Below are 14528 nucleotides of genomic sequence, written 5' to 3'. Positions count from 1 at the left end.
CAGCCGTGATCCCTCTGGGGAAAGTGCTGAGTTTCACTGCGAGCAGCCGAAAGCGCTGCATTCCCCGACAGGCCTGTCCTTGCCCTTCTGGAGCTGCAGCTTCCACTTGCTGCTACATTTAAGTGTTGGGTGTTTGCAAGCCGAAAGATGTGCTACTCGCAAGTGTGCCTGAACTTACCATCGCCTTTTCTTCACGTCCATCACCTTAATATTGCCTTAGAGATCTAAAATGGTAAAATGGCAGCAGAAGTCACAATGCAGATGAACCAAACTTCTCTTTTTCAGACCCGTGTTATTTGTTCAGCACAGTAGCCTGAGTAGACAAAGAGAAAAAAAGATGCAGGTAAGAAAGAACAGGTGACATAAGAGAATCCTCTTGCTGGTGAATCAAATGACCACATTTTTTTCTATTTTTTTCTACTTTCCAGAGCGAATTCTGAAGCTACTCTCAAAATGAATGAATTGGTAATCAGAACTGATAGTCAAGGTGATTTTTTTTTTTTTTTTTTTTTTTTTGTGGTTTTCAGAGCAGCTGAAGGTTTTTTCCAAGAGCTTTTTAGGAGCCCTTTTAAATGCTACATCTAAAGACTTAGCAATCACTGTTGCTGATTGCATGTTTTCCTCTTGCATCCTCATGCCTATTGATTTTCACTCCAGACTCTCATTTCCACAGTCTCATTGTACAAGGCCTTAGATCCAGGCTTAGTTACTGCTGTGTAATCTCTGAAAAATACATGTTTCATTTTCAGTCCCCACCTAGAATAGCTTAATATTTTAATCACACAACGAAAAAGTGTCAAGGTAGAAACAAGTGTTGGTACCTCCTTCCCCAGCATCCCATGGACACCGTGGCATTTCTTACAGTCCTGTGTATCCCCAGGACACACAGGCTACATGAATGCAATGATTCATTCACCCAGTGCTCATTTGTGCTCTCCAGGCCTAGTGCAGTATAGTGGTTGTAGCTCTCCTGCAATTTTGTTGACATTTCTGTGTTTCACATCTTAATAAATGAGGTGATCCCTATTTGACATCACTGATATTGGCTGATTAAAATCTCTAAGAAAGCCTAACTTAGAAAATCTAGACGTTTGTCACAATTTACAATATGGAAGTAAAATCATTCAAGTCACATTTTATGATAATTGTATGAGTGAAAGATAAACATTCTTTCCTCAATATTAATATTTAATGTTGTATAATGCCCAGAGTATTAGGTCCAATTTCTTGTGAAGAAAGAGCTGTTATTTCCCATCAATACAATTTATCAAACTTATCTTTATTAAAGACCAAGATAAAAGGTAATTGTGTCTGTGATTGCAAAGAGAAGGGCAAGAGGGAGATGTGAAGAAAAACAAAATCACATACTTCTTGTATAAGTCACCGCCTTTATTGTACAATAATGAGCAGCTTGCAGTTGATACATATACACAAGTTTACCATTGCAACTGTCAAGTATTTCCTACAATTTCAAGTATTTCAGGGTAATAAGGTACCCATTAATAACATACCTAGCTTTCCTCAATGTGTGAAAGAAAAATATTTCACTTAGTTCGATTAAGATATTTCAGGAAAAATTTCCTTCCAGTCTTCTTCAACTCCAATCTTGGAAACACATATTCAGCTACAAAACACGTATTCAGCCACTGTACATGAGGTATCTAAAATTCACCTACTCTTAAAAAGCAGTTCTCCTATCTCTTCTGCACAAAAATATCTACTAAAGTAGCTGATACCCATTAACAAGATCAGTTGTCTAAGTTTACCTAAGGGTCAGGAAACACTCACGTATGTATGACAAAGGAGAATAAAAATAACAAGCCAAAAGTAAATGTTCTTGCATGCAAACGTGAGAACTTTTACCAAAAAAAGGGGATAAATTGGATTCTGAAATTAGAATACTGAGCTAACAGAAGATCAGGGGTGTTGTAGGAAATGGCATCAAACTTGGGCACCACCAGTGATCAGTGAGGCACTCACACAAGGTACAAATTATAAAGGACAGTAAAAAAAAAAATGGCACTGATAAAGATGTGGTGTTATGTAACATTTTATTATTGTCAATCAAGTAAGTTAATTATCCATTAACAATACTTATGAACTGAAATGCTGGTCTTTATTGGAAGAACACAGGATTAAAAATAAAGAAAAAGCAAATAGAAATTTCTGTTTTCCCAATGTTTATTTATTAAATACCATATTAAGGTATGATATTGAGGTTTAAGTGTTTAAATGCTGCACACAACTGTTCTGCCTTGCAATATTCCCAACACCGGTTATTGATCATAGCTGAACCAAAACACTGCATCACATGAACCTTTAATCTGAGCCAGTTTATTATTTACTCGCTCTCCCATGCCAGGGCAGTTTGGGAAAAAAAAAAAAAAAAAAAAAAAGAAAAAAAACAAAACTCTGTGAGTACTCTTATGCAGTTAACTGGACTTTATACACGTCCAAACAGTCCAGGGCAAACTCAGTTCCAAAGTGGCTAAAAGAAACAAGTTCCAGCACAGATTTGTATAAACCAGATGCTGCGGCTAAGGCAGACGGACTCCTAAAATCCAGCAGGAGCACAGGCAGTATCATTGCTCTACAATGCACAGGATTTTGATTCAGAATATTTTCCTTCTGTAGAACGTCATGACTTCCAAAGGAACAGGAAAGTAGCAATACAGCTCATGGAAAGAGTTAACAGGAGGAGCTCGCTAATTTAATTTTTGGACTAACCAGCGCATTAGGCACGGTTTTTCACGCTGATTGCGGTAGATTAGAAATAAACACCTCTGTGCCACACCGCTGCACACACGCGGTACTCTCATTTCCCCACAGCCGGGGGGAGCGGGAAGCGCGGCGGAGGCACCGCCCGTGCCCGCCCCTCACGGCCCGGCGCATGCGCAGGGGCCGCTCCCGCCCCGCGGCTCCGGCCGCGATCTCCGGGCCCGGCCGAGCCCGGCGTTCCGGCTGCCCGCGCCGCCATGGACAGCTTCCTGGAGGAGGATGCCGAGGCGGTGGTGGTGGTGGACGGGAAGAGGAGGAAGAGGAGGAGGAATCCCGCCGCTCAGGCGGCCATGCATCCGTCCCTGCACCTGCCCTTCCTGCCGCCGCTGCCGGGTAAGGGCGGAGCGTTTGTGCGTCCTCTTCGTGAGCGCCTTCCTGCTGCCCTGGGAGTGGTTTTAGCTTCTCTCCGCCAAATCGTCTGCTAGGGCCGGGAAAGAGGTTCGAAATAACCTCTTGGCAATGGTTATTTTGTGTGCCCTTGAGGGCAGGAGGGCCCGTGGTGTCATTGGGAAGAGCAATGGCAGCAGGTGGAGGGAGGGGATCCTGCCCCTCTGCTCAGCCCTGGTGAGGCACATCTGGAGTGCTCTGCCCACCTCTGGGCTTCTCAGTGCAGGAGAAACATGGAGCTCCTCGACAGAGTCCATTGGAGGGCACCAAGGATGATTTGGGGTCTGGAGCATCTCTTATGAGGTGAGCTGAGGGAGCTGGGCCTCCTTAGTCTGGAGAAGACTGAGAGGAGAATTCATTAATGCATATAAATATCTCAAAGGCAGGTACTAAGGGGATGATGCCAGACTTTTCAGTGGTGCCCAGCAGCAGGACATGGTGCAGTGGCCATAAACTAAAGCACAAGAATTTTCACCTCAGCATGAGGGAGATCTTTACATTGACGGTGGCAGAGCACTGTAACAACTGCCCAGGGAGTTTGTGGAGTCTCCCTCTCTGGAGACTTTTTCAGCTCATACTTGGACACCTTCCTGTGTCACCTGCTCCAGATGACTCTGCCTTGGCATGTGGTTAGACTGGATAATCTCCAGAGGTCCCTTCCAACCCTGATGGTTCTGTGATTACCTGACTTAGCCATTGTTTGAGTTATTCCTCTGCCTACAGCATCCAGGTAGGAGGTGTCTTAATGAGCTCTCCATGTGCCTTGCAGGTGGCTTTTTATGGGTGAGGATGAGCATTGTTGTAGGGTCATACAGCCGTGAGCTTTAAACATACTTCATGGGAATTAAGTTTCAGTTTCATGCTGGTTTCAGTATAAATTGGACTACTATTGATGTAAAAAGGCCAAGGGGCCTCTTTGCAGCCTTGTACTCAAATGAGAATAATTCTCTATGTTTAACTTTGTGGGAGTTGTTTAGCCTTTGGTACTGGAATGGTCTGTTTGTTTGTGTGCATGCAAATCTGCAGCACCATGGCATCACAAATTTAGGTGATGATTAATAAGTGAAGAAAGTAGTCCCCAAAATATGACAAAATGTACTGTGAAGTTATCAAAGCACCATGGCTCCCTGGTAGTAGAGCAGTAGTGTGACAAAATTGCCTATTCACTGTTTCAAATGAATGGGAATTTCAAGCACAGCTATGTACTGCTTATGGAAAATGCCCTTCCATATCATGTTTCCAGCTTGTCCCATAGTCTTGCTCCTCTGTGGATTAACAGATGTGTTTATCTTCAAAACAATATAACTTAAGATGGCTCTCTATGTAATATCCATACAAGAAAGATGCTGGAATAGAGAGCGTGTGGCTATCTGAATAAGGGCTGTGATTGCTGTGGGCTCAGTTGATTCTTTTTGGGTTTTTTTGTTTTTGTTTGTTTGTTTAGTATCTTCCAATGAACACAAGTTAAACTTTAAGAAGAGCAAGGAAGCATGTTTAAGTTACATTCAGGATGCCTTGCTCCAAAAACAGTGGAAAAGGGCTGCAGAGTTTCTGACCTGCTATGTTGAGTCACTGGAGAAGGACTATTCCAGAGAGCACATTAGTGCATCAGAGGTAAGCCCATGTTTCTTGTCTGAGTTCTTTTGCAGTTGAAAAAATACTTGCAAAGCAGCATCCATATACTTCAGGACCAACAGCTGTCTTAATTAGCTAATCACAGGCTTGATTTTTTTAAAATAGATCCTTGACACAACAAAAAAAGATTTGTTATAAGTTCACTCCATCAGCAGTGTGGCTGTGAAAAGTCAAAGTAGTCCTCTAAAATGGAAAGCACTAAATGTGTTTGGTTCTGGCATGTCATCAGTCAGAATCTGTTTGCAAGTTGGTGGCTTATTTAGGTTGTTACCAGCTCTTCCAGTAGCTGCAGAACGCCTTGCAGGTGTTGAGATAGAAGCAGGTGGAAGGAAAAGCATCAGAGCTTTTAAATAAATGGAATACTTGAGTATGGCTAGCTTGCAGACCTTGGAAACAAGAGCATGCAGTTGAGGAGCTACATTGGAAATAATCTTTGCTCTTAAGTTCAAAGAGTTGTGTATACCTGGTGTCTTAGTGGGGTCATATCACAGAAGAACATAATTTTTCAGTGAGGGAAGGAGGAACCCTCTGGCATGCAGTTTTCTTAAGCTCACCTAGAGTGCTGCATTTAGAATGAGTAATTCTGAACCACCCACTGAATGACTCTAAAAGTCCTACTGGATGAGTAGGTAGGTTACTACAGCAGTAGATAATGCTTTGTAGTATATTTTCTTTGCAGTTCAAATGTACATTTTGCATGTCCTACAGTAACTGTAAGTTTAGTAAGACTATATGTGATTTCTTTTGCCATTTTTGTACTAAGGCTGGTTTTGATATTCTTTCTCCCCATTAACAGATGATTTGGAGAATAGGAACTGAAATTTTGTGGCATCATTCCCAAAGCAGCGTGAAAGAGTTCAGCTGTTTCATGGAACAGATGAAAACTTTAGGAGTAAAAAGGTACTTGAAGGTGAGTGTACTTAAAGCAGCCCTGATGATTTTTCACATTTACCTGAACACTTGAATATTAATTTCCAAATCTCTTTTGAAATGTACTACTGACATCAGTGTCAAAAAAACCTCAAACCCAACATTTGAATTACCAATTCTATGATATTCAAAGGTCATTTTATACCTAACCTTATCTCATTTGTCTGTATGTTTGATCACAGATACGTTCTCAGTCCTTAGAAGTGCTTAAAAATGATTTACTATTTGAATTTGAATTTGGACCAGTCAAATTCATTTTCATGCATGAAAATTATCTGCCAGGTTTTGTTTCCAGTCTATAATTTGACAACTTTGCTGGCGCTTAAACATTTGTTCTTAAATTTTGCCTCATTACCCTCTCCCTTTTTGAGTAGCTAATCTGATTATAAAACTGTATGTTGTGCACACCTGTGTCACACAGCTGTGGGTTTTTTTAAATGGGTTTTTTCCCTGTGGTGGCTCATTCAAACCTACGTTGTTTTGGTTTCCTTGGCTGTTTCACACTTGGGATGGTGCTTCTGTCTTTTATCCTGTTGTTAAAGGTCTTCAAAAGAAGTCCCATACAAGGGTTTTCTGGAGCTAACCAAAGGTTTAGGTTTTTATCTTATGATGCCAAATCAACATGGTAGGATGGAAGGACATCCCTCTTTCAAGTGCTCTGAAAAATCAGCAAATGCAGCCCAGCTGGGTTTCCTCAGATCATTTTTTAGATCTTCTGAAATAGGTACAGAACTTGTTAAAGAACGAGCAGGCTTTTGAAACAACACAAATCATTTAATTTCTTAATTACCTGTGTTGGCAATATTTTTTTTTGTATGTCAATGAGTCTCCTCTTTGTCTGCACATGTGTGTAGAACTTTGCTATATTCCTTAGAATCTCTGCATTTGAGTGTGGAACACTGTGGTTTGGACTGTTTGGGTTGCAGGTTTGCTTGGAGCATGTCTTTCATCTCCTCTGTAATGGGCAAATAGATGAAGCCTACCAGAACCTGTCCCTGGCAGAAAGCTGGAGGTTTGGAGAGCAAACAGCCATTCAGGATAAGGAAATGAAGCTGATTCAGGCTTACAGGGGACTCTTGGACTACTGTAGCTGGTCTAAGCAGAAGAGCATCCTGTTAGAGCATGGTAAGTGTTTTTTGGATTGAGCTGTAGCTTCACCCTGCTCATGCAGATGCCATGCTTTGCAATGACACCTTTTCCTTTACTAGACTTCAGTGTGTGATGGTGTGGCTGGTACAGAATTCTGTATCACCAGTGATGGTGGTGCCAAAATAGCACTTTCTGAAGTGCCCTGAAATGCTGTTCTGAAACTTCTTCTCCCCATGTCTAGTCAGCATGACCTAAAATAATGATCAAAGGAATGTATTCCCTTAAAGCAGTGGTTTAATAGGTGTGCAAGTGCTTGATTGCTGCTGGAATGTTGAGTGATAGCAAAGCCCTCAACACTTGTGTTTGAATTTCAGTTTCCTTAAAGATGTGGAAGTTGCTACATGTGTCACATATGGTTCTATATATACCTACTGGCAGTGTTTTATCACTTGCACTAGATCTCTTTCTCTGAAAACCAGAGGTTGGTTGAATTTGTATTATGGGCCTTGTGCTGGTAGCATCTTCCCTTGGAGTCCTACTCATTGTGCTCCATGAATTGAAATTAATTATAAATTTGAATGAGGAACAGTGAAAATTTCTTGTTTTAGTACTATGGAGTCTTTTCTTAAAAACTCTCTGACTAGAGTCCTTGCTTAGCAAAATGTGATCATCCTTTAGGTGCAGCACTTCAAGATCCCTGTGCTTGGTGGAGTTAATAACTTTGGGACCTTCCTTTGTGTTTTGGTAGGTGAGGATGAATTTTCAGACTTGGCTGTTGAGCAGGAAATGCACAGTTACTTCCGGAAGGCAGCAGTGAACTTGAAGGAGATTATTAAAATACCTGGAGTCTGGGATGTCTTTGTGAAGTGTTATGTGGATGTAAGGGCATGTTTTACAGATGGCTTCTTTTTGTATTTCCCTGTCTAATTTTCATTAAGATGCCCGTGTGTAGATTATTTTCTGTGGGTATGAGTGAAAACCAAGTATTTTAAAAGCAACACATTTGTATGTGCATGTCACTGGCTTTTGATATATGGCACAGTGTACTCCTGGTAGAGCTGCAGAGCCTGAGCACAGTACAAAAAGAACTTTTATCTGTGCATTGTCAAGAAAAATAAATAGACAAATAGCTTACATGTTTTGTTTTTGTGGTACTGCAGAAATTGGAGCATAGCTGCTTTAGTTTAAGTTCCTGAAAACACTTTGATTTTTGGAAGGGCAGTGTTTTCTCTGGATACACAAAATGTTAGAGATGTCAAATATGCAGCCCCTCTTTGTTTTGGTTTGGGTTTTTTAAATACCTGCTTAGAATTTGTAATTAAGAATTAGTAATTTTAAAGAGATCTTTTACTTTTTGTGAACACTGATAAGCTCTGACTTCTCTAAGCACATCTTAAGAATTTTGCTTGGTGCTAGCATCTGCCAAGTTCTGTCTCTAGAGATATGGCAGGTGCCTTCAGCATCTCTTTCCAGTAAGCAAGGGGTGATAATCCTTTGACAATTAAGCAGGTGTTAAGGCATTTTCTCTCAGAGAAAATTCTGTGTGTGAATTCTTGTCTCTCCGTGCTGAGAGTAGCCAGTTGAATTAAGACAGACAGGTATTTAATTATCTAATACACTGCACTCTTAGGTACAGGCTGTGCTACTGGATGTCTTTGTGGCAGTCCAAAATTAGTTGTAAGAGTTTGGTTGCCTGTATCTGACAAACTAATGGCAGACTTAACTTCCAGTTGCTGGAGTTCTATGGAGATCACAACGAGGCTCGCCAAGTGTTAAATGAATATGCCTACAACTCCAAGTTCCCTGCTAACCCCAATGCTCATGTCTACCTCTACCAGTTCCTCAAGAGACAGGGTGAATCAAAGAAATCCCTCATATCTGCACTGAAGGTAGGTATCCCTTAGGAGACACAGTCTGTGTCAGTCATTAAGTGGTCTGACAGCTTGCTTGAGCTCTGTAACATTATTTATCCTATTGTATTCTTTGTGGGAAGTAGAGGGTTAGAGGGAAGTTAGTAAGAGGGAGCAGAATCCTTTACTGTCCTTGAATTCCACTTCTTGTTTTGCCTTTAACTGGTACATCATATCACTTAATGGCAGTAAGCAAGTTCAGAGAACATGTTCACATGGTTCCAGAAGTCTGTATCAGCAGCTTGTGCATAGCATGCATTGATTTCTCTTACAGTTTGATCTTTACAGTATTGTAAAAATCATTAAATGCCTGCTCTTTCACATATTGATCCTGCCTAGCAATTAGTTTCTTGGCTTGTTTTCAGTGAGCTGTGCATTAAAGCTAAAAGCTAATGTCTGCTGGTTGCTGGCAGACAAGACCTTGTAGGGTTAAGCTTTTAAATTCCTGCTTTCCTTGTCCTTGGTACTCCTTGCAAACCATGTTTTGCCACTTGGTGGCACTAATGTGCTTTTGTTAGTCCAAGTGTTGTTTAAAAACAGGTTTGTAAGGCTGTTTTGTTTCATTTAGACTTTGAAACTGTAGCAGATTTGTATGAAATTCTCCTCTGCATTTTAACAGTGGCTTTTGACATGAGTCTCTCAGAAAACAGAGATAAATCGTAGAAACAGTTTGGTAATTCCAGAAACTGATCCAATGCAGCAGAGAACTGTCCTAGGGAGAAAATTACATTGCCTTCAAAAAAGGGAATGCTGGATATGAATTTGGGCGTCTCCTTCAGAATGTTGTATTTGCCACATGCAGTGTTTGTCAGCAGCCATCAAGGTATTTCATCTACAGTGTCACAGATGTGCAAAGTGGACCTAGAGATGCATTCTTTGTGTCAAGGCACCAAAGTACCAGATTGCTTAATTTTCTGAGCTAAAAGCATCCAAAGCTCTGAAGCCTGTTCTTTTCTTGGTCAGAAGTCTTCAAAAGTTTTCACATTAAAATAAGCTATCTGGGTTTTGTCTTTTATTTTTCAGATCTTGCATGATATTGTTCCTTCTCATGAGCTAATGATAGATTTTAATACCATGCTTCAAAAATCAAGTAAGTCTTTACTTTTCTTCACTTCATTTATGCTAATTTCAAAAAACTATTCTGAATTATCCTGCAGACTTCTCTTTGCTTTTTAAAGTAGTTCTGTTTCTTAAGAAATAATCCTAAAAAAATACATCAAATCCCAACTTCCCAATTACCATAATCTCTTAGTTGGATGTATGAGCAGTCATTTACAAACTTGTGTAAACAAATGCCTTTTTTTATTTTAAAGGCTGAACAAAGCAAATTGTTGTAAGGCACAGGCAGGATCTCAAAAACAATTTTTTTAGACACCCTACTTCGAATTCCAAGGTCTTCATTCCATTTTTGGGATCTCTGTTTTATTTATTCTTCTTTTTTCCCCTTGGAAAATATCTATTCCTTAGTTTATTGTTAATGATCAAACAAAAAAATTTTCCTTCTCTTTAAAGAAGCATTATCTTCAAGCTGGTAGAAAAGTCTTCCAGTCTGAAGTCTATTTTTTTTCGTGCTGATCAATTGTATTCCAAGCTCTCTGTCTTCTTGTGGCTTGGTGTGCCCCTGCAGGTCAACAGATTGGTGAACTGTACATTAGTAAGATTGTTCTCTCTTCTGATATGACTTAATAGCTTCAAATTGACAAGGGAAGATTTAGAATAGATTTAGGGAGGAAATTCTTGATTGTCAGGGTGGTGAGGCACTCACAGAGGTTGTCCAGAGAAGCTGTGGATGCCCCATCCCTGGAAGTGTTCAAGGCCGGGACAAATGGGGCTCTGAGCAACCTGCTGTAGTGGAAGGTGTCCTTGTCCATGCAGATGGTTGGAACTTGATTTTTAAGGTCTTCTCCAACCCAAACCATTCTGTGATTCTTCTTTGGGAGGGGGGAAAAAGGGAACTTTTGTCTAAACATCCCTTTTTCAGTTCATATGTGACACATTTCCCAGCTTTTCATAACTGATGAGAACAACCTTTTAAAAGTTGGAATTTTAAAAGAAATTTATACCAATAAACATAACTTATGTTTAAAGTAGCAGCATTTGTGGGGAGAGAGTGGAGAACGGTATTTCACTTGTGCTTTCCTAATGAGTTCATCCTGATCTATGTAATTCATTAATCAGCCTCATCTTCTTGCAGAGAAAAGAAGAAAACGTCGACTGGGCCTAGAAGTTATTTTTGCAGGCTTGGATTATGCTGGCTGGAAAGAAAATGAAAAAGCATGGAGCTGTTTGGCAAGACAGGTGAAACAAATTGTAATGTAAGTAGCTGTGATGCAATGTGTTGAAACAAATGTGTCAAGTCTCCACCTTTGGGCAGTCCACATGGTGACCCTCTGTGCTCTAACTTTGCCTTTATTTTTACCTTTCAAACACAACTTCAGAATATCTTGAAATCTACTGGGCATCTTGGTCATTGTATGGGAATGTCACTTCCCTGTTGCAGATAGTTTTATAGAATGCTAAAACAGTTTGGGTAGGAAGGGACCTTAAAGATCACCTTGTTCCTGCCTCCCTGCCATGGGCAGGGACATGGGCAGTGTAGTGGGCTGCCCATGGCTGGATGCCAGGCATCCACCAAAGCTGCTCTATCCATCCCCTCTGTAACTGGATGGGGAGAGAAAATACAGCAGAGTGTTCATGGGCTGGGAGAAGGACAGGGAGAGACCAGTCACCAAATACAAATACTAGCTTGGGCAAAACAGACCCAGGGCCTCACCATCAGAGTGAAAACTTTCTTCCTAATATCTAAACTAAACCTGTTGTTTGCCAATTTAAAACTGTTCCTGACCCAGGGCCTTACCATCAGAGTGAAGAATTTCTTCCTAATATATTATCTAAACCTCCTTGTTCTGTTTCTCCCTGCCCTTGCAAAAATTCCCTCTTCATGTTTCTTGCAGGCTCCATTGAAGGGCTGGAAGAAGTTTGTGTTGCTGAAATGTTTGGTTTAAGGCCCTTATGCCTAACAGAGTAACTGTTTGGGATGAGTTAGTCTTTGAGTATGCCTGGAGTAACACAAACCTTTCCTAAGGACAAAGCAACCCCTTCATACTACTTATTTATTGACAAACCTGGAGAAACTTCCATATTACTATTGACAAACTGGCACATGAGTGAAAGGCTTGCTTCATTTCGCACCATAATCTGTGCTATTGCCAAGGCTTAGTAAGACTGCTCGAGTTCACTTCCAGCCTCACAAGTCTTTCCAGGGATTAAAAAAATCATTAGTTTTATACAAAGATGCTTGTATTAGTGTTTTGGTATAAAGTCAGTGTGTCTATGTTGGCAGTTTAGGAGATTCGGAGCAAGATGACTATAATATTTGCTATCTCCTAATAATCTTTCCATTACACTTTAACCACTTCTGTAACTTTTTTAACCTTTTTCTAGCTCTGAGAAGCATCTTGACTGGATCAAACAGGAGTGGAACTCCAGGAAGGACTGGTGGCCAGCCTTCCATTTTAGCCGTTACTTGGCAAAAAGGAATTGGCAGGAAAATAAAAACCTTTCATATGAAAAAGCTCTTGTGGCTGGAATCCTACTGGGAAAGGGTATATATATTTTTTTTTTTTTTCACTACGTAGAACAGAAATAATGACTAGTTCTAGTCCTAATGACATGGGATGCAGCTGATCTGCTGCCTGGAGGAAATGCAGTTTCTTTCTTCTAAAAAAGATTGTCTTTGGAGCTGAACATGAAAGGTATTTCAATTGGTTTGATATGGAACAGTGAGGCAACTGGTTTATTGTGGTTTAGAATTCATTTTTAACTGGCCTTGTTGAGCAGCCGCAATACTGTTTGTCTTCTTTGACCTTCAAACTATAACTCCAAAAATGCATGGCACCCCTCTCCTGAGGGAATATTGTGAGGAGTTTGCTTGCTGGATGCCAGCCTAGGCAGTGTCTCAGCAATAGTGGGTGTCACCTGGTCATTAAGGACCGTGGGGATGTTGTCATGCGGGACAGAGGAGTGAGGGTCTGAATGAAAAACATCATCAGTTTCGTAAGAAGATGAAAATCATTATCTTTTTAGTAGGATTATTTGAAATGCTGCCAAAACCAAGGGGAGGATCAGGCCAAGAATCAGCTGCTAAATTGAATATGGTGTGGAGACAATGGCTTGTACACTGCTTTGGACTTGTGGTTGATGGGGAACAGTTTCACTTGTCAGCTTTTCTGTAACTTTTTCATCTGCAATTAATAGAAAAATTTTTTATGTTGGAAGCTCTTTGGATATTTTTTTGTTTTGCTTTCAGTAGTATCAGTTATTTCTCTTTTATTTCCACATAAAAGCATTCCAGTTCAGATTTTCTTGAATTAAATTTCAGTACTTACTGGTGTCAATGTGAGCCTCTATTTTCCTTTCCAGCATAATAAATTAATGCATGATATCAATGCTGCTTTACACTCTTGAAATGTTACTTTCTGGTCTAACTTGCAGAGCAAAAATGAAAGAGAAGAACATAGTTTGCAAGATAACAGGCATTTAGATACATGTAGAAAGTTTGCTGGGCTAACTAAGGATAGATTATTTAATGCTACAGTTATGTCTCTAATGAGCATGTCTTGGATTTTAATACCTTTAATTACTGCAAAGTTTTATAGCCGTTTGCATATTATTTAAACAACGAAAACATTTTGTGCTTGCTTGTATCATGGTGTAACTTAGTGTTTATTTTTCTTTCCTTAGATTGCAAATACTTTAAATATGTATCACACCAAGGCTGCAAAGCTCAGCTGAAAAGGTTTCGGACGCTGAAGAAGTTTGTGACCAGGCACAATCCTGTCTACCTGAGAATATCTGGTCCTCCAGTTTCTTCTGTTCAGCCTTGATGAGACGGTGTCCCTAAGGTTCTTGGTACTTTTTCCTCTCTGTAAAACTGACCTTTGTATTGGTGTTACTCCAGAACCTCTAGGCAGACCCTATTGACTCATTACTAGACTTTTTAAAAAATATATTTATGTAAAAACTCTTTGGTTTGTATTTATTTTATAATAAAATGAATATAAATCAACTGTTAATGTCAAAGAATTTCTGTAATATTGTTCTCATATTTGTGTGAACTGCAAACACTGTTGATTTCAAATACATCTTGAAAGAGCAGAGGCACAGAAATACTGAGAAATTCTCTACCTGCTGGAAGACTTTTTTTTTTGCAGTCATGCCCATGAGTTGAAATATGCAGTGTTGCTGTGTTCAGAAAGCAATTGTTGATGTGTTATCACAAACCAGAAGTCCAGTTTGCTTGAAAACAACAACAAAATGGTTTCCAAATACTGTTTTATATCTGTTTTAATGCCAGATCTATAGAATTCTGGAGAGTGAAGTGCTTGAATGTTCCTCTGGGATTGAAATACAGATGTCTTTAGGAGCAGGATAAGTACAGCTGTGCTTTTAAAAACTCAGTATTTATCTGGGATTTTGATCTGGGTTCTGTGAGCAGTGCCTTAAGACAATTTGTCTTAAACATTAAGTGAAATACTTGCTGTACCTATGTTTTGTTAAAGACAATTACTCGTCATTTCCAACTGTAGTGCTCGTTCACTTCTGACTCCCTAAGAATGCTGCTGCCTCACTGTGTAGTAGCCAGAGGGTTGTGTTGGAGATCTTCAGCTGGGTTTGGACTATTTTAGTTTAGATTGTGAAGTTTCAAAATGTTCTTCCCCAGCATCCCATAAGGTGTCCCCCAGCCCTGGGAAGCGACCCCTCCTTAGGCGAGAGAGATGATCCAGACTTGCTCCCAGT

General features: G+C 40.2%; 1 protein-coding gene across 1 annotated transcript; it reads left to right on the top strand.

Annotated features, from left to right (window-relative positions):
• Positions 1-2878: 2878 nt before the first annotated feature.
• Positions 2879-13797, top strand: TAF1A (TATA-box binding protein associated factor, RNA polymerase I subunit A). The gene is made up of 10 exons (XM_030269166.4): positions 2879-3111; positions 4610-4779; positions 5597-5710; positions 6657-6855; positions 7568-7698; positions 8550-8708; positions 9753-9819; positions 10924-11044; positions 12174-12334; positions 13473-13797. The coding sequence occupies exons 1-10, from the start codon at positions 2976-2978 to the stop codon at positions 13613-13615; spliced, it is 1401 nt and encodes a 466-aa protein (XP_030125026.4). The 5' UTR covers positions 2879-2975; the 3' UTR covers positions 13616-13797.
• Positions 13798-14528: the final 731 nt, after the last annotated feature.

This window comes from Taeniopygia guttata, chromosome 3 (genome assembly GCF_048771995.1).
Source record: "Taeniopygia guttata chromosome 3, bTaeGut7.mat, whole genome shotgun sequence".
Classification (NCBI taxonomy): Eukaryota; Metazoa; Chordata; class Aves; order Passeriformes; family Estrildidae; genus Taeniopygia; species Taeniopygia guttata.
This window is presented reverse-complemented; position numbering and strand designations above follow the sequence as displayed.